The sequence below is a fragment of the Physeter macrocephalus genome, chromosome 5, assembly GCF_002837175.3.
Source record: "Physeter macrocephalus isolate SW-GA chromosome 5, ASM283717v5, whole genome shotgun sequence".
Lineage (NCBI taxonomy): Eukaryota > Metazoa > Chordata > Mammalia > Artiodactyla > Physeteridae > Physeter > Physeter macrocephalus.
This window is the reverse complement of record NC_041218.1, coordinates 43739290-43761164: the sequence shown is the minus strand read 5'-3', so window position 1 is coordinate 43761164 and position 21875 is coordinate 43739290. Positions and strand designations below refer to the sequence as shown.

Sequence of the window (21875 nt, the reverse complement as noted above, 5' to 3'; positions counted from 1 at the left end):
ATACAATTTTACCATCACATGGGGTTCCTTCAGGCTCTTCTTACCATCTTCTCCAAACAGGAGAAGGACTTCTCATCCCAGTCTTAGACGTGTGCATTCTTACCAGGACTCTGCCCAGATCTTTTGGGCTGAAGTCTCTTGGCTTCTGATCTCCGACTTGCCTCTGGACCCCCTTGGCTCCCTGTTCCTCACCCACAGCTCAGCCCACCCGTCCTTATGTCCAACCCATCCTGTTGCCCCGGGCTTCTGCTTATTCTGGGCTATGGACTTTAGGTAGATGGAATGTTCCATTTGAAGGAAGAGTGGAAAACTTTTTATGAAGATCTTGACATTTTAAATGAGTAGCATTCCTACTTTTTTCATCTTTACTAATTATACATTATTCAGTGGAACTTTAATATTACTATATTATACAATTCTGTCAAAGGAGAAATAGTAAGATAACCCATAATCACACTACCCTAAAATAACCACTCTTAACATTTTAGTATACGTCAGTCTTTTCCCTGCATGTATAATTTTGCAGAGTTGTAATCACACCCAACATACAATTTTATTATGTTTTTCTATTTACCATTATAAGTATTTTTAATGTTGCCACATAATCTTCACGCCTGTCATTGTTAATAGCTACATAGTAGTTCACTGAATTGAAGTGCTTTATTTACTTAACTATCCTATTATCTTTCAACAATTTCCAATTTCTTCTTACAATAAATATGCACATCTTTGTGATTGTAGTGTTCTTTTTCAAACTTAGAATTCTTTCACATAGGCTTAAAATTATTTGGCAAGAATACTGTGTATACATTTTTGTCTCTTGACATATATTTCCAAATGGATCTTTTTAAAGGTTGCATCAATTTACACTGCTGTCAGTGTAAATAAGGACCACTGTGTCTTTGAGAGTAGAGCTTTGACAGGTGGGGATAGGAGACCAGGAGGAAGACATTTCAACACCAAAGCCTGAGCCTCGCATTTTGTAAAGTACCCTGGTCCTCACTGATACACCAGTTTTGTGTTGCTTTGTTTCTCACAGACTGAGCAGTTGATAACTCTGTGGGTCCTCTTTGTTTTCACTATTGTTGGAAATGTCATCGTGCCGTTCTCTACACGAGAAGGAAGAGGAAGTCGAGAATGGCCTTCTTTGTGACTCAGCTGGCCATCACAGGAACATAACTGCAGTGTGTGCAGAATTCCAATGGCTCCTCACTTTCAATTATTTTACCAATAGAATTGGTGTATTATCAGTCCAAAATGCAACCACAAATTTGGGAGAAATTTCTATAGGGATATAAAACTCAAATTTGAATTTTTCTTCCAGCAAATTTAACATATTTAAATATTTATAAGATTCCATTATAAAAATAACTCCTTATACAACAAATTTGAAAATATCATTATCAGTGCTACCAAAGCGTTCTAAAGGGTTCTACTTTCCCTCCATGCCCTTTCCCTCCATGGTTCACTAAGGTGATATTACCATACATACCACCTTATGAGCTTAAAGAATATATCCCAGAAAATAGAGTAAAGGGTAATTAGGATTATCGAGTAAATGCAAAATTCTTGGATGAGGGTATAATAACTTTCTTTCACCATATTTTTTCAATTACAGTGTTGTAACCCACATTCTACAAAACTATGTGTTCTTCTAGAGTGTAAGAATTTAGAGGTGGTAAGGATATCAGCTTAGAATTTAAAGTACTGTCAAGAATAATAATAAATGAACAACTGAAATTTCACCATCTATTGTCAAAAAGAAGAGTTGCGTGTTCAAGTCAAATCCATAGTCTGCTGTGTTAACTTGGGCTTAATTTCTCACGAATGTTCTGGATAGTCTAGATAGTCTAGATAAATTAATTTGTTAATTCCCTCTGGAAAAACTCAAGGGGTCAGATCAGGAGCATTTCAACTGAAGAATTCTTGGAGAGAGAAAGTTTGCCTAGAGTCTGAGATTAGGCTAACTTCTTATTTAAGGTGTTAAAATTTCCTTCATACACATTTTACCATGATCTCAGATGCTGTAGTAAGGGATTTGAGAGTACAAATGTGAGTCTTCAATATGTATAAAAAGGTTATTCTGGTATCAGCTGAAGGATCCTATTCTTTCAGATTTACATAAATTTGAGTCCCCTATCCTATGCTAATGGCCTCCCCAAGATTTCTTCAAATTTTCTGGACTTTATATTTTTAGTCATCACTTCTGGTTCTTACTTGCTAACTCTGCTGAACCTTTGCTCTCTTTTACAGGCATCTCACCTTCCCTAGTCTTTTTTTTTTTTTTTAAGCCATACTGACCCTAACAGGGCACTCAGCTCCCCTTTCTTTTATATTCTTTAAAATCATCCACAGAAACATAACTTTCTATGTTTAAAAGACTTTGTCAAATGTTTCTGGCAACAGAGGGAGATTGGATTATAGCAAAGCAAATATATTAAAATTGAATATTATATATTTTAAAAACTTTCAGCTACAACCAGTTGTGTCTTTGACTCTCCAATGTTGTTTTATAGGATGACCAAATTTTTTCACATAAACATATTCTTGAATCATCAGATTCAACTGACATCATCAGTGACACACATATTTGGAAAATTAAATTCAGAGACATTATTCCTGGCTCTTCTGATAGAGAAAAAGAAGCGTTAACAGTTATTACTGGGTAAGGCAATATTAATGCCTTTCATTAAATAATATTTTCCATCATGATTCACCTCCTAAGGGCAGTTTCCTACTTACAGGCCGGTATCCTTGAGTGATTCTTTAAGGAACATTTTGATTTCCATTTAGTAGGTGAATCAATTGGAGTTAGATTCATCTGCACATCTATAAAATCCAGATAATGGTGGCTTAAGTTTACAAGGATTTATTTTCATCTATGTAAAGAATTCTGGAGGTAGACGGTCCAGGGCTCATATTTTATTTTCTTATCACTGGGGTCTCAGGCTCCTGTATATTTTTACTCTATTAAAGGACTCTCATACTCAAGGTCACCTCATGGTATGGATGGCTCTTGGTTCAAGGTGGCTGCTAGAACTCCTGTCATCATCCCCAGATTCTAGTCTAACAGAAAGGACAAGAGGAGGAAGGACAAGAGGGGCTCATGCCAGCTATGTGTCCTCTTAACTGGCATTCCTAGAACTCCCACTCATTAATTTTTGCTTGCATCTCATTTGTTATCTCTAACTGAAGAAAAGCTGGTAAATGTTTTTGTTTGTCCATTTTTAACCCATTGGCCAGAATAAAATCAAGCTTCTTTTCCTAAGGAAGAATGAGAGAACAGAGATAAGTAGCAGTCTCTGGCATAGCTTGTCTTCCGTATTTCAGTTTCCATTGAGAACTGAGAAGTTTAGACAATGAATCTCTGTTTGACTACCCATTTGACTGCTTTGAAGGTGCTTCCTCCAGAGTGCCATGCTTTCTTCTTCAGACCTCATGTCTTGGAAGGCCAGCACTTCGCATGTTGTCCAAACACTGCAGTGACCCATTGGATGACTGCCCCATTAAGTAGATAAACTCCTATTGTTGACTATTCACATAACCCCCCCCACCCAGTTTTTGGCTATTATTAGCAATTCTGCAATGAATATTCTCACAATTAAATCTTGTGAGCATTCTTTATTATTTATTTAAGAAAATTTATAGACATGAACTTACTGCATCAAAAGAAGACACTTTTGTGAGCTTCAAACTGGCCAATGTCCTGTTAGGTCACCCAGGATTAAAAGATGATGAAAAATGTCATGGGACAAATGCTCTAGAAGCTACCAACACAGATCCACACTGAGTCTTGTTTAAAAAGGACCCTGAAAACAAAAGCCCTATTGGCTTGCAATAGTTATAGAATCATGACCAGTTCCTTGAGGACACGGATTCTCTTTGTTCACCTGTAAATGTTCTATCTGTACCTACTCAAGTCTAATTTGCTTATTTTAAAAAGGAGCATTTTCTTCCACCCTAGCTAGTGTTATCAGAGAAGAAGCCACACCTAATTTGGCCTTTCTTTCCCCCACAGTAACTATAGCAGCACTCATATTTGTGAAAACAAAGAACACATCAGTTACAAGACATTTGAAGAATTGTTTTTATTTTGCATCTGTATATGTGTGTATATATATATATATATATATATATATATATATATATATATATACACACACACACAGGCTCCGGACGCGCAGGCTCAGCGGCCATGGCTCATGGGCCCAGCCGCTCCGTGGCATGTGGGATCCTCCCGGACCGGGGCACGAACCAGTGTCCCCTGCATCGGCAGGTGGACTCTCAACCACTGCGCCACCAGGGAAGCCCGCATCTGTATATTTTAATTCACTTCCCTCTTCTCCACATTTCTGATCCCTTCAAAAAATCTTACCTAATTCTTCTCTATATCTTCCATTAGGAATTTTGACTGTAGGTTTAGTCTTGAGAACAGAAGGAAACCAGAAGTTCTTAAAGCTGCTATTTTGGCATATTCTGCCATTTTTAGCACTTCCATTTTAACAATCTATTGGATGAATTTAATGACTGTTTATATTTTATGAGCTAAAGTGCCAATTAAAATTTATTAGTCATTTATCATCTTCAAGACTGACTTGTCTGTTTTATTCAAATGCCATAAAGAAGGGGAGCTAATGAGAGTAACTCCCATTGAGTGTTCAACCAAGGAAAGACAGAAAATATATATTTTTGGCACATATTCAAATAACGTCCTTCTTCTGACAGGACCAAATCTTCTCACATTGGTGGAAATTAGCTTTGCCTCAAAGCACTTTCTGGAGAGCAATTTACTAATAAACGAAGGTATGTGCCACCCTCAAAGCCTTCCTGTTAATTATCTGACAGCAGAGAAAATTGAGAGGTTCAGCAAGGGAGGTGAGACCAGGAAGACTGAGGTATTCAAGGCCATCCATGGAGTTCACTACCACTTCCAATGCTAATTTCACTCACTTTTTCCCTGGGGTTTTGAGTTGCATACTCAGTTCATTTATTTAATTCTGCTCACTCGTTTGTTAAATATTTTTTCAGCTTTATTGAGATAAAGTTGACATAGACTATGTATAAGCTTAATATGTACAAAGTAATGATATGCTGTATGTACCTATTGCAATAAGTTCAGTTAGCATCCATCACCTCACATAGTTACAATTTGTGTTTGGCGGGGGAGGGGAGTATGTTAAGAACTTTTAAAATCTACTCTCTAAGCAACTTTCAAATATACAATACTGTATTGTTAATAATGGTCACCATGTTGTACATCACATCCCCAGAACTTACTCTTCTCACAACTAGAAATTTGTTCCCTTCGATCATCTTCACGCATTTCCCCCAATCCCCACCTCTGGCAACCACCAATCTGTCCTCTGTTTCTATGAGTTCTTTTTTTTTTTTTTTCTAGATTCCACTTATAGCATTTGTCTTTCTTTGACATTTCATAATGCCCTCAAGATTCATTTATGTTGTCACAAATGGGAGGATCTCTTCATTTTTATGGTTGAATAATCTTCCATTGTGTATGTGTACCATGTATTCTTTTTTTTATAAATTTATTTATTTATTTTTGCCTGCATTGGGTCTTCGTTGCTGCGTGTGGGCTTTCTCTAGCTGCAGTGAGCGGGGGCTACTGTTTGTTGCAGTGCGTAGGATTCTCACGGAGGTGGCTTCTCTTGTTGCGGAGCATGGGCTCTAGGCGCGCGGGTTTCAGTAGCTGTGGCACTCAGGTTTAGATGCTCCGCGGCATGTGGGATCTTCACGAACCAGGGCTCGAACCTGTGTTCCCTGCATCGGCAGACAGATTCTTAACCACGGCACCACCAGCGAAGCCCTATACCATATATTCTTTATCCATTCATCCACTGATGAAAACTTAGGTTATTTCCATGTTTTGGTTATTGTATATAATGCTGCCATAAACATGGAGGTGCAGATACTTTGAAGATAGAGATTTTATTTCCTTTGGATATATATATACACAGGAGTGAAATTGCTGGATCATATGGGAGTTTTTAATTTCTTAAGGAAACTCCATACTGTTTTCCATAGTGGCTACACCAATTTACATTCCCACCAAAAATGTACAAAAGTCCCCTTTTCTCCACATCCTCATCAACACTTACCTCTTGTCTTTCTGATAATAGCCATTCTAACATTTGTGGTGATAACTCTTTGTGGTTTTGATTTGCGTTTCCCTGGTGATTAGTGATGTTGAGTATCTTTTCTTGTACCTGTTGGCCATTTGAATATTTTCTTTGGAAAAATGTCTATTTATGTTCTGTGCCCATAATTTAAATGGATTATTTCTATTTTGGCTATTGAGTTGTATGAGTTTCTTATATATTTTGGATATTAACCCCTTAATAGATATATTGTTTGCAAATATTTTCTCCCATTCCATATGTTGCCTTTTCATTTTGTTGATCATTTCTTTTTTTATGCATAAGCATTTTAGTTTGACATATTCCTGCCTGGTTATTTTGCTTTTGTTACCTATGCTTTGGGTGTCATATCCATAAAATCATCGCCAAGAACAATATCAAGGAGTTTTTCCCTATGTATTCTTCTAGGAGTTTGATGGCTTCAAGGTCTTACATTTTTCTTTAATCCACTTCAAATTAATCTTTGTGAGCAGTGTAAGATAGGGGGTCCAGTTTCATTCTTTTGCATGTGAATATCCAGTTTTCCCAGCACACTTATTGAAGAAATTATCTTTTATTCATTGAGTATTCTTGGCTCCCTACAGTCAACTATTAGTTGACTGTATATGCATGGGTTTATTTCTGGTCTCTCAATTCTGTTTCAATGGTCTATGTGTCTATATTTATGCCAGTACCATACTGTTTTGATTATTACAGCTTTGTAGTATATTTTGAAATCAGAATGTGTAATGCCTCCAGTTTTGTTCTTCTTTCTCAGAATTTCTTTGGGTATTTGAGGTCTTTTGTGGTTTGATATGAATTTTAGGAATTTTTTTCTATTTCTGTGGAAAAATGCCATTGAAATCTTGACAGGGATTGCATTGAATCTATAGATTGCTTGGGGTATTATGGACATTTTAACAATATTAAATTTTCCAATCCATGAACAGGGGGTATCTTTCCATTTATTTGTGTCTTCTTCGATTTCTTTAATCAGTATCTTACAATTTTCTGTGTGCAGATCTTTCACCTCCTTCATTAAATTTATTAATAAGTATTTTATTGTTTTGGATGCTATTGAAAATGGGATTGTTTCCTTTATTTCTTTTTCAGATAATTGTTAGTGCATCGAAATGCAGCTGACTTTTGTATGTTGATTTTATATCCTGCAACCCAAATCAGGCAAAAATACCAACTAAGCTCCCTAGCCAAATGGGGTCACCATCTGTGATCTTTGCTCTGGTGCATGTGTGAAGAGAAATGTCATCTGCCAAGATCTGAGCACTGGCTGCTATAAGCTCCACCCTTCTTCTCTGCTTGTTTCTGATCCACAGTGGTCAAGCCCTGCAGATTTTCCCAGTGATTCTTGTGAGTTGAGACCAGAGAGGGCACCCTAGGAAGCATCCTGCAACACTGGGGGAAGTGGATGCTCACTTTGGGATATTTTTTCCCCACTGGAGAAATTGTAGGCCCAGTAGAGCCCTCTCAGTGTGGCCTTGTGCCTGCCTAGGGGAAGGACGATGCTGTCAGAGTGTAATTCTTCAAATTACCATTCTAACATGGTCCTACTTGGTCTCTGTGGTCCAGGGGGTGGTTTCACCTCACCCCTGTTTTCTAGCATTTTCAAAATCATGTCTTGTCTAGGGACACTTCCTAGTTGGTCTTCTTGTGAGGGGGACTGAAGTCAGGAATGATCTATGTTGCCATCTTGATGACATTACTTGTAATTCTTCCCTTTCAAAATGAAAATGCTTAAGACTATGGATTTTTTTCTTAATTCATAAATTTTATGAGATAATTCTTATTGTTTTTATTTTCCAAATATTTTAGTGTTGAATTTTTAATTTCCTCTTTCACTACTAAATAACTATTTAGTAGTTTTTGGTTATTTTTATCTTTAATTTCCAGGCAACTTTATTTTTCTTTAACATTTTGTAATTCACATTTAATTTTATTGCCTTGCAGTCAGAGAATATTTTTAGAAGGATTCCTGCTCTTTGGAATTTACTAAAAGTACCTTTGATATAACACGTAATTATTTATTTTGAAAAATATTTAACGTTTACTAAAAATTAGGACATAATAATTAAAATTGTGGAAATTTTAAAAAAATCACCTAAATGAAAAAAAGCAATGGTTGTTTATTTAGAGCTTACTATATAGCAAGGAAGTCAGTATCGTTTGTGTTGGCAGGACTCAAAGGTAGGCAGAGGAGTGGGAAAGCTTTGTAACACAAAAAATAAAAGAAAGAAAAGACTGCAGGTGTGCCCTGATTGGAAACTGTTGGCATGGGAAGCAGTAGGCAGACTAACCAGAAGCACAGCATCCTATGTGATTGGTTAGCATTGCATATTTGTCTTTCTCTGTTTGGTCCTAAGTTGGAAGCAGAGTCGGTTATTAATAAGGGAAGCTGTCAGTTATTAATCAAGTGCTGCCTATTTGGGGCAGATCACTACAGCAGTTATTGTTTGGCTTTCTGGACTGGTTGCTACAGATAGTAGGTTGGCTTCCTCAGCTGGTTACTTCAGGTTGCGGTTCAGAGTTCCATTTTTATATACAGTCTGGTCATTGTCCATATGTATATTCAGTCTCTCAATGTATTCTTTGTGCTTATCTTTCTGAATTTGCCCTTATTAATTACAGTCTTCAGATTTTCTCTATTTCCATATATGTACTTCTTGCCTATTTGATATGTCATGAGTGACTAAAAGTGCTGTTAAAAAGTTTCACACTTTGTCTCATTTTCTCCCAGTATTTTTTATCAATATTTATTTTATAAATTTTAACATTTTGTTATTTGGCTCCTAAAGGCCCCTGACTGATATATGTTTAATATAGGTCTGAGTGCTTAATGTTACACACACACACACACACACACACTCACACACAATCCTTCTAGTTTCATTTATTAGCTTGCTTAAATTTTATTTATGTGATATTAATATTAAATGCATCTATTTAATTTTTATTGCATTTGTTTCGGGACTAAGCATTTTAATAAAATCTCATTTAAAAAATATATTTATCGCATTTGTCTTCTGCTTTGTGACTATGCTTGCAATAATCATCAGCAAGTATTTCTATATTTGAATGTTTCAATGCTCACCAATAGTTGGCTTCCCCATTCTTGGTTCCTTTATTTTGATAGAGCTTCAAATTTTCTGGAGTACTTTGAGTGCTAATATTTTTCCTCTTTCATCCTGGATAGGATTCTCTCAAGCACCCAGCATCAATGAAAAAGACTTTCTCTTGCCTCCACAACAATGGCAGTATAGATGAGGAAATCTTGAATTCACAACTCAGATCACCATAGATGTTGCTCCACTGACTTCTGGCACCCCACGTTACAGAGAAGTTTAAAGTCAGCCTGGAATTTCTTCCTTTATAGCTTACCAGATTTTTTCTTTTGTTTCCAGATTTTCTTTTCCATTTTTTGCTGCGCTGAGCTGGGTATGGGATCTTAGTTCCCTTACCAGGGAACAAACCCACACCCCCTGCAATGGAAGCTTGGAGTCTTAACCACTGGACCTCCAGGGAAGTCCCCTAATTTTTTTTTTTTTTTTGAGGATTCATACTTCTACCTGGTTATATCTTTTTATTGATCCACTATATCAGTTTTGCTTTTTGCCAAGTAAGCTCTTTGGATCTGCAGATTAAAGTGATTTCTTAGCTCATTTTATTTATGTCTGAATATTGATTATCTTCCATTTATTCTTATCTTATGTTCAGGAGCACTAACTATTCATACGTCAGTAACTATGGTCCTTCTCTCTCACCATTTAGATATCTTGGCCCTATTCTTCTAACTATTAAAACTTTTTCTAATTATTGATTTGATTTTGATTAGCAGTGTTAACTCTACTTTTTAATGTTTCTAAAGTATCTTAAAAGTTGCTTTTCCTTTGAGCAGTTTCAAAACATTCATTCCTTATATTATCCAGTAACTTTTTATCTCTGTCAACTTCTCAGTATTTCTCTTTTTACAACTTACCTAATGTCTTATTATCTCATCTTTCACCTTTTATGCCACAATGTCAAAGTTTTTCTAAAGTGTAAAAAGAACACAAAACACACTGCTTAAGATTTAAGTATGTTTCCTGAACTAAAAGGGTTTTTTTTAAAGGATTTTTTTTTCTGACATTTGTGTATTCTTCTCTACTTAATATTACAAAATTTCTCTACCATATGACTCACTCATTCCACTAAAAGTTGCTTGATTGGCTAACATCTGAGTAAATGTGCATGCTTTTCATTTAGATTACTCATACAGTGGCTATACAATACCGTCATTGTTTCCCACTCTGAGAAGAGATGGTCTATGTTTGTAAAGAAAATCAGTTTCTCTTGAGCAGGAAAAGAAGGTATTGTCCTATCACTGTGGGAATAATTTAACTAAAAGGAATGAACTCTTATCCCAGGAAAACTTTTTCTTCTTTACAGAAATTGGGTTTCTTTTTTGTTCCCTCCGTTTGCTCCACCATTAGCACACTGTGTGACCTGGAAAGGGCACTTAACCTCACTAAGTGTTCGTTTTCTCATCTCTAAAATGAAGGAGTTCTCTGGATGATCTTAAGAGACCAGAATTGATCTGGCTCTAGTAGTCCTGTGCTTCTAATTAGAAACTTCCAGTTGTAGAAATTGAGGGGAATGTTTACATTTTCAGATGTCTGCCAATTAAACAACTTTTGTTATAATGAGTACAGGTCACCTTTATAAATTAGCTCTGTTGCTTAAAAATGGTAATATCTGTCTCCTGGTCCACATAGAACGTGTCCAATGGAATGTAGTAATAATAGCAATAATAATAAGATTGACTCACTCCTCTGCTGTTTGCTACCTCACTGGGCTTCCCAGATCAACACACTACAATTCCTTTTGTGGCTTATTCTTTCATTCCTTCCTCTAGTCATTTAACAAATACTATTAGGCACTTACTACGATGAGGCTTGGTTCTAGGTACTAAGGACACAGTGGTGTTACTTGGTTATTAGTTACAGTTGAAACAATAAAGCAAAAAGGGGGACAATTTTGCTTTTGTCATGCAAAGTTCAGTGACAGAATAAGCTTTGGGCTTGATTTGCTTAGCGATTCAGGAATGCCACCAAGGACCCTGTCTCTGACATGGTAGAAGGCATCACCCTCAGCCTTGTTCCTCATCCTGGTTGTAGGATGCTGTATTCATTTGCTAGGGCTGCCATAACAATTACCACAGATTGGGTGGCTTAAACAACAGAAATTTTTTCTCACAGATCTGGAGGCTTGAGGTCCAGGATGACGATGTTGGCAAGTTTGGTTTCTTCTGAGGCCTCTCTCCTTGAACTGGTGGCCATCTTCTTCTTTTGTCTTCTGTTGATCTATAACAAAGAGACTGCCAATTATTTCTCCAGAAAAAAAAAAGGGTTTATTCAGGATCAGTAAAGAATTGCCATTCAGGGTGTGCAAGTATGGCAAGCTATGTGCAAGTCCTCTCACAGGAAGGAGAGAAGAACTCTTTTAAAGAAGGGAAAGGGGGGGTTTCCCTGGTGGCGCCGTGGTTGGGAGTCCACCTGCCGATGCAGGGGACACGGGTTCGTGCCCCGGTCCGGGAAAATCCCACATGCCGCGGAGCGGCTAGGCCCATGAGCCATAGCCGCTGAGCGTGCGCATCCGGAACCTGTGCTCCGCAACAGGAGAGGCCACAGCAGTAAGAGGCCCCCCCCCAAAAAAAAGAGGGGAAAGGGAAGCTGGGAGGGCTATAGGAAACAAAGGGGCCACTGGAGAACTTGAGAGTTCAAACGATAATGGCTTTTCATTGGCTGAGTTGTGCTGACGTTTTCTCATTGGCTGAGCTCTTGCCAGGCAAGAAGAGAAAGTCTTTCTTCTTCCTGTTGGGCTCTGCTGTCTTCATAGGACAGGAGAGCTCCCCCTTCTGGCTTCCTGACTGTATTTTAATTGAGGTTTCTGTTTATCCATTTTTACACTTCACATGGTCTTTCTTCGAGTGTGTGAATGTCTGTGTCCTAGTCTCCTCTTCTTATAAGGATATTAGTCAGGCGGATTAAGTCCAACCCATATGACCTCATTTTACCTTAATTACCTTTGTAAAGGCCCTATCCCCAAATACTTTCACATTCTGAAGTACTGGGAATTAGGACTTCAACAAATACATGTTGTCGGGGGGGTAGGGGGACACAAGTGAACCCATAACGGATGCCTACTAATGACTCCTGGGGAACTCTTGTCCACATGCACAGAGAAAGACTGTGACTTTTAGAAATTTTCTTAGAAATGTAGGAAGCCATCCTTCCCGGCAGTGCTTAGCAAACAAGTACATGCCCCTCACCAACCTAACTTGAGCTATATGCTCATATGTGAACTAATCAGTGTGAACAAGATATGCAATTACTGATGAGTTCAGATTGAAGTCAAATGCCCCACTCCTAGGGATTCAGCTTTCCCCAGAGCACACTGGCTAGGATGAGATATTTGAACTAAAAGTTGGGTTCTTACTAAAAGAAGAAGTAGATGTTGGAGAGATAACCGCATTACAAATGGTAGGGGGGAAAAGACAGAGTGCTTAATCCTCAGGAGCTTCTATTCAGGGGAGGCGTCGCGGGGGGGGAGATTTTTCTCAGGGCTTCAGGACTGGGGCAGCTGGGCAGTTAATGCCTGGAATCCAGAGCAGGGCAGAATATATCTCTACCCAAGAGCTGGGAGCCTTCCAAATATCTTTGAAGATTAAAAACATTAAAACTCTGCCTGAGAAAAGTAAAATTTATGAAGTTATAAAGTTAGCTTATTCGATTCAACTCGGGAACTTACACAGATCAAATGAACTGCAATTGTGTTTGTCTCCCTGATATTCAGATAGAAGGGTGACTGGTGAGCACAAACCTTCAAGATGTTTACAAATATCATCACTTTCAACTTTATACCAGCCTTGTGAGATAAATATTCCCGTTTTCCAGATGAGGATAACAAGGCTCAGAGAGGGTAAGTGGCCTGGCAAGAGTTTTCGAGTGCAATTGCCCTGCCCCGTAGCCCCTCTGCAGCGTGAGGATGCAAGAATGAGGAACCTGGAGTTGCAGGTGGTCCTTTTCCCCTAAAGGGGTTTGAGAGCCACCAGCACCTGTTCAAGGGGTCCCTATCGTCACACCTTGAGGATCGTCAGAGTCGAGCAACTTAGTATCCAGACAGGCACCACAGCTCTGTCCTGTGCAACTCTGTCCTTGGCTCAGCAATTATTGGCTCAATTCTAGACGGACTCTGCCAAAAATTTTAACATTAAGAATTGTTGCCTGTTTCTAATTTTAATAATTAATGGAAGTTTTACAACTCTCAGTGACTTTTAACTCAGTTTTCTTTGGCTTACTGTTTCTTAGGCAATAACAGTGTGATCACTGTTATACAAACAAAGGCTGGACATGATCTATGACCAACATCTTCCTCCATGGTAATATCATTGCATGCTTCTGAATTCCCCAGCTTTTTGTACAATTGGGTCATTGTCTCAAAATTCGAGCAATCAACACTTGAGATTAAAACGTGTCCTTGTAGCATACTTTTTAGGCTAATCCAATTCACGATGCTCTGACTTGTGTTGCCAACCGCTTACTTGACACGTCTAAAAATGCCTTTCTTCATGCATAGCTTTCCACACCTCAATTGCTGCCAGCACATCTTTATCGTTGCTTAGAACAAACAAGAAGTCATCCTAGACTCCTCTCTTTCTCTCACACCACACATGTAATTCATCAGAAAATCATCTGCCTTAAAAAAAAAACGCAACCACTTCTTGCCATCTCTATTGCTTCCGCTCAGTTCTGAGCTTTCAACATCTCCTGCATGGATTACTTCAATAGCCTCCTGATAGGTCTTCCTGTTTCTATAGTTACCTCTTTATAGTCTATGCCAAGGGTGGCAAACTATAGTCCATAAGTCAAACACTGTCAACTGCCTGTTTTTGTAAATAAAGTTTTATTACAACACAAATAGGCCCATTTGTCTACATATTGTTCACGGCTATTTATGTGCTAAAATGGCACAGAAATGAACAGATTTGACAGAGATCATATGGCCCACAAAGCCTAAAATATTTACTATCTGACCCTTTAAAGAGAAGGTTTTCTTCTCTTTAGGTCTCTGGAATACTCTCGACTTGGCAATCTGAAAAGTCCTTTTGAAATAAAAATCAGATCAGGTGATGCCACTGCTCACATCCCTCCTATGACTCCCCAGTTTACCATGAGTAAAATCCAAAAAGCTTTACAAAGACCTTTTAAGCTTACATGATCCGGCTTTTCCATTACCTCTCTGATTTCTCCTACTGCTATCTCCCTCATTCACTCTGCTCCAGCCCAAAGGACCCCTTGCTGTTCTTCCAACATGCCAGGCACAATCTTACCTCAGAACCTTTGCACATGCTGTAACTTCAGCTTAGAGAGCTCTTTCCCCAGATGTTTGCATGGCTCACTCTCTCGTGTTCCTCAAATCTTTGCTCAAATATCAGTTGCTTGTGGGTTTCTAATTAATACAACCCACCAGCCCTAGATCCCAGAATTCCTGAGACTTCCTTCACACTGTTCTATTTTTCCTTTTTTTGGCATAGCAATTGTTACATTCTACTATGCTATAATTTACTTATGCATTGAGTTTATTGTTTATTGTTTGCCTACACTCCCGAAAATACAGGGCAGGGATTTTTGTTCTATAACAACTTAGAAAAGGACCTGGACACATAGTAGTCATTCAATAAATATTTGTTGAGAGAATTAATGAACAAATGAATAAATGAAAAATGAATATAAAATATTTACAGGTCCTAACATTCTGCTAAGCACTATGGGGGAATACACACACACACACACACACACACACACACACACACACACACACACACTCCCCAATATGTGACATGTTCCTTTATCTCAAGAATTTATTATCACACACAAAGTTGAACGAATTTAGGAAAAGTATAATGTAATACAATTAGCACTAAAATGACTAGTATAGCCAAATGTACCAAGTAGATTAGAATAAAAGAGAACAAAGTAGGACAGAGTTGTTTGGGAAGGCTCCTTGGAACACCATGAACCACTCCCAGAAAAGTAGAGAGAATTAAACTGAATTAAACAGTGGGTGGCAGGAGGAACTCACAGTATTGCATATGAAGGGCACAGCATAAGCAAAGCCAGGGAAGCGAGGAAGAACAATCTTTACCACACCTGTTGCTCAGCAAATTATTAGTCAGCCCTAGCTTAACAATCCAGTGTTGAAGTTTTGATCTTCCTCCATCAATCCTCAATCAATCAATTAATCAATGGGACATTGAGGAGCTTGGTCTAATCCACCTAGAGAGTCAGTACAGAGAAAACAGGCTTTAGAAGGGAACATGGAGCCCTCTGGGAGACACCTGGCCAGGTAGTGCTGGAAGAGCACAAGTGAGGGGTATGCCTTTAGTAGAACTTCTTGGCATCTGCATGTAGGAAATCCTGAAGGACATTCACAGAGCTCCAAGCCCCGGACGTAAAAGAAAGGGAAAGAAGATTTCCATTTAATAGTTAAATTTATTAAACCGATCCATGATGGGAAAAGGCAGAGTCTTCTAGATCCACTGAAATAGTTACTTTGCTATAGATTATTCAGTAATATGCAATCCTCTAAATAGTAATATGATAATATGTAATAATACATATATATACATTAGATATATATATTATGTAATATCTATCTATAACTTTCTGTAACTGTGTATATAATATAGAGAGAAATATATTATATATAATATAGAGAGATACAGTTTATAATACATGCAGATACATTATATCATATATTATATATACAGATATATATTATACCTATATGTCTATATATCACATATAATATATATCCATATATATCCATAGATTCAAAAAGACTGACAATATGAAATTTTTTAATAAATGGAGAGAAACTATGGAACTAAGTATCTACTACCGACCAAGAGAGAGAAGTACTAAATCAGGTCACTCATGTAGTGTTCTGTCCTTTGAATCAAGGATATGTCATCAGGCCTCACGATGATTATGTATCCATTCAATTAATCAAAGCTCATGGAGCATCTGCCATGCACCAGGCTTATGCTAAGTGCCAGGGATTTAGTGGTGAGCAAAACAGACAGTGTGCCAAGCCCTGAGGAACAGAAGTCTCGTGTGGGTGCAGATATTAAACACACACTGGTCTAGGACAGTTTGAAGGGGTCTCCAAGACCAACCACCAATTCTTTCTCTGATTATACGATCATGAAACCACCTTCTGATGACTACTTAAGTCTCTCAGATAGATTGTTCAGGAAACTGTGAGGTTTGTGGGAGGTGGCTACAGATTGAAAACCTAATTTCTGGATCTGCCGTGCTGAGGACTAAACCATAGATTTCAAATCACCGCAGAAAAGTCACTCTGTGAGCCTCGTGGGGCCAAGTACACAGAGGCACCTTCCTACTGGCTGCATACTCTGCTTTCAAGAGAAATTTTTTCTTGAGCTTTCTTTCTTTTTCCCATTTACATTTTTTCTCACCTCTTCTTTTTTTCCCCCTCTAAGTCTTCCCCCAAATAAGCTTGTCTTGACTTACCTTGAGTTCATTTTGCCAGATTGTCTGTTGTTAATTCCATGTCATCACTGCCTCTCTCCAGGTTTTGCTTTGCATCACAGGGGAGAAGGCTGCATTTCCCAGAATTGTTTTTCCCATTTACTTCCAGGTCACATTCTGCCACTGAGGGGTACAGACATGAGACTTGGAAGATAGTCGAGAAGGAGAAACCACTTTCTCCAGTGGCAGTTCTGCCAGAACACGAGCAGATGGCAAACATGCGATTATCAGTAGCAACTTCTGAGCAAGTTCTTGGAAGTTACCTGATCTGATCTCCTGGTGCTTCCAAAGATTCTTGAAGTTTGCAGGCTCCTGGTGAGCTCCTATAAACCACCTGCTTTGGTGCCATGGGCAAACTAAGGTCATCTGCAGGTGCTTTGTAGCCACTCAGGTGCTTTCTGATTTCATGAACTCAAGCCAAAGCTTCCCTAAGCCCTCTTAAGTCTCATTCCCTGTATCTAAAACCTTTCCTACTTGGAATACCTAGAAAGGCTACTTTCTGACCAAACTTGAAAAGTTCAGTAAGTTTGTATGGGAAGGACTATCCCGAGTTATTTTGGCCCTCTCCCCAAGATCCTTAAACTAAATATACAATGGCCTCCCTTCAGGTAGAGGAGAGAAAACAGAGGGAGGAAATGTAAATTACCTATTTCTAGATTCCACTATTAGTGACTAATGTGCTCTTTGTACTTCCTATACTGGAGCCTCACAGACTAATCAGAAGCTTGAAAAGAAGTCCTTTAGCCAATAAGAGAAAAACCTTTTTACCTGACCTAATATTGGATAATTGAGAAGCTCTCCTTGGCCTGTGGGTCTTCTTAGTGATGTTTTCAGGATATGGCAAACAGGCTTGCTTGGCTAGGGAACAGGGACTCCATAAAGGAGTGAGTAGGTTTATAAAAATATGATCACCTAGTGGACTCCAAAGCTGGTGGTTCTCAACATCCTGCAGATAATCAACTGCAAGAGCAGTTACAAAAAATATATATATATATGTCCAGACTCATATCAAAGATTTGATTTAATTGATCTGGGGCCAAACCAAGACATTAGTAGTTTTTCAAAGTTCTCAGATTATTTTAATATGTAGCCAGGGTTGAGAAACACTAAGAAGATGTCCATGAAATGCTCAGCACAGATCCTGCTCAAGAAATGTTAGCTCTTGTCCTCTGCTGTCACTGTTGGGAAATCTGAGACTTGAACCCAGGCTTCTTGGAGGAGTGTCCCTTCCATTTCCCCACAGCAGCCCGGAAGCATGGATAAGACCATACAACACGCTCCTTGGCACTGACTGAACATTCCAGTCAATGGAGACTTTGCAAACGTACTGATGCCTGGTAATCCTGACCAATTAAATCAGCGCCACTGGGGTGGGACCCACGCATCAGTATTATTATTAATTATTCCACAAACATCGCCACATGATCTGATCTCTATTCCCTCCTTATAATTTATTTGTAGTTCTTTATGCCACTTCAGTTACAGCTGCTTGTTTATATTATCTCTCTCACTGTACTGTGAACCACCTGATGTCAAGGTGGATGTTTTGTTTTGTATTGTTTTTATACATTCTCTTTCCCCTTACACTCAGAACCCACCAGAGTTCTAACATTTTGTATATATTTAAGTAATATTAATTTAATTAATTGTCTAATGCTGCAGATACCCATCTGAAGCTCTCCCACTTCTCCAATCTACTTTTTCACTTACATTCCCATCTGTACTTTCTTCTGTTGTTTTATAATGTCTTTTTTCACACTGTAGCCAACATGATCTTTTCAAAATTCAACTCTGTTATTGAAGTCTGTTGGTGGGTACGATAGTATATAGACAATGATATAATTAGCATGCATGTGAGTTATAATATTTGGTCTATTTTTGTGTATGTGAGAAGGCAACCACAATTTACAAATGTCCCCAATGATTCAAAAATGCACGCAAGATTAAGAATCCCTATTCTAGGGGTAGATTGAGGCCAGATTGCAGAAGCATCTGAGACCCAAGACCAACTCTAGGAGTTGGAGTGTAATAAATGCAGGCACTGGGTCATCACTGATGTCTGAGCAGAGATGCAGTGGAACCGGAGATGTGTTTAAGTGTATAAGCCAGAATGCAGCATGTGGATATAAGAGAGAGACTTAATTACTTCTGAGAGGGCCCTTTATTCATTTCTCAAAGGACTTACATAATCATCTCAGTTCTGTTTCCAGTTTCCTTCCTTCTATAATTATTTTTTCCTCCATTCACTTGCCCTGATAGCCTTATACTCATTTGAGCAACTGTCAAAGGGCCACATTTCAGTATATTAATTCTCTTGCTGAATGTTACAGATGAATTCCCATCTGCTAGTTTCATTAAAATATAAATGGGGAAAAAAGTCTCTACATTATCTAGGAGATCCGTGTGAGCAGCCTGGCTCCATTAGCTGTTGTCTACAGCGGATATGGATTATAAGCGGTCGTGATCTTAAGGACACAGCTCTTTGTTAAAAAGACCAGACTGGGCAGAGACGGTGCCTCCCTGATCTGTAACTGCCATTGCTGGTCCCCACAGCTAATAGAATTTCAATTGTCAGAGCCATCCTGGAACAATAGACTACAACTATGAATTTAATCATCTAGAAACCAACGACATAGTTTCATTTTTCTGAAAGAATTTGCATCTTTAAAAAGAGTTAGCACATTCATGGTTCTGCTAGCACAGTCTTGTGATGTAGGGGGCAAATACCCAAAAATATTCTAGAAAGAAGATAAGGTAATGAGGTTAAAATATCAGATGGAGCAGCCTCTGGAACTCCTCCTTTGCAGCCCACCTTCACCCCCACCCAAAATTAAAACTTCTAGAAGAAAAAACATATTTTTTTAAAAATTAATAACTTATCTTAAAGGCAGAAGGCGAAATCTTCACGTGCCAGAAATAAAGAGCAAATCCTTAGGCTGGAAGGCTATGGGAACTGAAGCCCTGCAGAATACAGTGGGAATCAAGATGTGATATTTTAGGTGCCATGTTGTCACATCTCTGAGACGGTCAAGGCTTCAGGACTCGAGCACGGAACTGGACTGCCTGAATGAAGCCTGGAATTGGGGAAACTGCATCATCTGTGACTGAGAAATGGAAAATCTCCCCACAGGCTGGGAAGCCAACCATTTGTCCTAGGCCTTGTTTCAGGTCCCTCCAGATATGACAGCCTCAGGAAATAGGATCTCAAACCCACTGTGCACCACACACCAGGCACCAAGTCCACTGGACACCTCTGGGGGACATCTTTCACATAAACAAGGGTCCCCTGTTCTGGTCATTGATTGCTATATGACAAATAATCCCAAAAGATAGTGGCTCAAAATATCAGTTTACTCCCCCTCATGTTTCTGAGGGTCAGGAAATCAAGCAGGACACAGCAAGGTCCATGACATGGACTCCATGATGTCTGGGACTTGTCTAGGAATAGCTTGAATGGCGTGGCTGGCATGGTGACACTGACTGACCACGGGAGCTTAGCAAGGACTGCAAGACAGCTTCCTCAGTTCCTCTTCACATGGGTGTCTCCAGAGCTTCCTTGGAGGGTGGCAGCTGGGTTCCAAGAGCACGGGGTAGAAGTTGAAAGGATACCTATGGACCAGGCTTAGAAGTCATGACGTGTCACTTCTGCCACATTTCATTGACCAGGCACGAGCCACACACCAGCCAGGATTCAAGACGAGACCACACAAGGGTGTGAATAACAGGAAACATGGTTCTTGCCATGGGAGGTGGGCCGGGAGTGGATTTTTAGAGACTAGTGACCACACTACTGGAATCAGGCAATGTGTCAGTCCTTGGCTGCGGTTGTGGAAATTCCCATGTAAAAGCCAAATAGAAACATGGATTCAGAATAAGACAATCCAATGGCGCCCTTCAGAATTGATCATAAAACTCCTCCCATAGAAGGACCTCTTCTCATTAGAGCACCTGCAGAACTGCCTTGGAATTCCCAAAGGTGATAGGTCCCCTGGAAGAAGAAGTCAGGTGGTAGGTAGGTGCCATTTAGCTGGGATTTGAGTTCCAAGGCTGACTAAGTGGGGGTCTGCAGGGTTGTTCCCCATCAAAGACCCAGACCCAGTTCCTGATTAGCCTCAGGAGTAAAGCAGAGCTGGGGTCAGGGTTAGATGGGTAGATGGGCTACCAAGTCACTTTAACTATGCATCAAGGAGTGCCACAGAGACCAGGAGTCAAATGAATGAAGATGTGCCATTATTTTGAAGGACATAAAACCACATGCACGTTTATAAGAAATTTTACTAGGATCACAAACCTCCCATGTCAGCCCAGCACTGATCTCTGAACAGAAGCCCCAGGGTAGCACAATTCACAGTGGAGATGTGTGCTCAGATTAGCACAAATGACAAGTCCTACTGTGTTTCCTCTGTCTGGAAGAAGATGAACTGAGGACAGCCTATGTGGGGAAAAGAGTGAGAGGAGCATAGCTGTCAAGGCTGTGGCAGGTTCCTTTCTGCCCTGCTGATGCTTCAGAATAGAGTGGAGATCTATGACTGCCTCACAATTCGGATTGCTTGAAAGGCAGCAAAGAAAGAATATCTAATTTAATAAATCAAGAAGCTCAAGCATGGAAAGGCAATGCCATCCCAAGCCAGCATTCCTGTTGGAATAAGCACATGAGAATGTGAATTCAGAAAGTCCTTCTCCCAAGGAAATCCCCTTTTTGACAGCCAATCCAGCACAAGTGGATTATAAAGTAGCTCATGCAATGAAACATTTAGAAATGCTTCAGAAAATCATATCATTGGAGCCTCTACCAAGGAATTGTCAGTCAGCCGTACAGAATATTCTGTGTGACCTTACCTTAAATGCTTGGCAGAAATATTTCTTCCCTTCTGTATGGGGTCATATAATTTGTTCAAGCCAATGAAATGTGAGCAGAAGTGATTGTGTCACCTACAGGCTGAAGCCATGAAAAAGTTCCTTTAAGATTACCCTGTCTGGAATGGCCATCATCAAAAAATCTACAAACAATAAATGCTGGAAAGGTGTGGAGAAAAGGGAACCCTCTTGCACTGTTGGTGGGAATGTAAATTGATACAGCCACTATGGAGAACAGTATGTAGGTTCCTTAAAAAACTAAAACTAGAACTACCAT

The 21875-nt window shown here is 39.2% G+C and overlaps 1 protein-coding gene across 1 annotated transcript in view; it reads left to right on the top strand.

Moving 5' to 3' along the window:
• The window catches only part of NPSR1 (neuropeptide S receptor 1), a 135588-nt gene that overhangs the window by 27109 nt on the left and 86604 nt on the right, over positions 1-21875 (top strand). Inside the window, 2 exon segments of the mRNA XM_007128296.2 lie at positions 1040-1112; positions 1115-1169. Coding sequence (XP_007128358.1) covers positions 1040-1112; positions 1115-1169 — 128 coding nt within the window.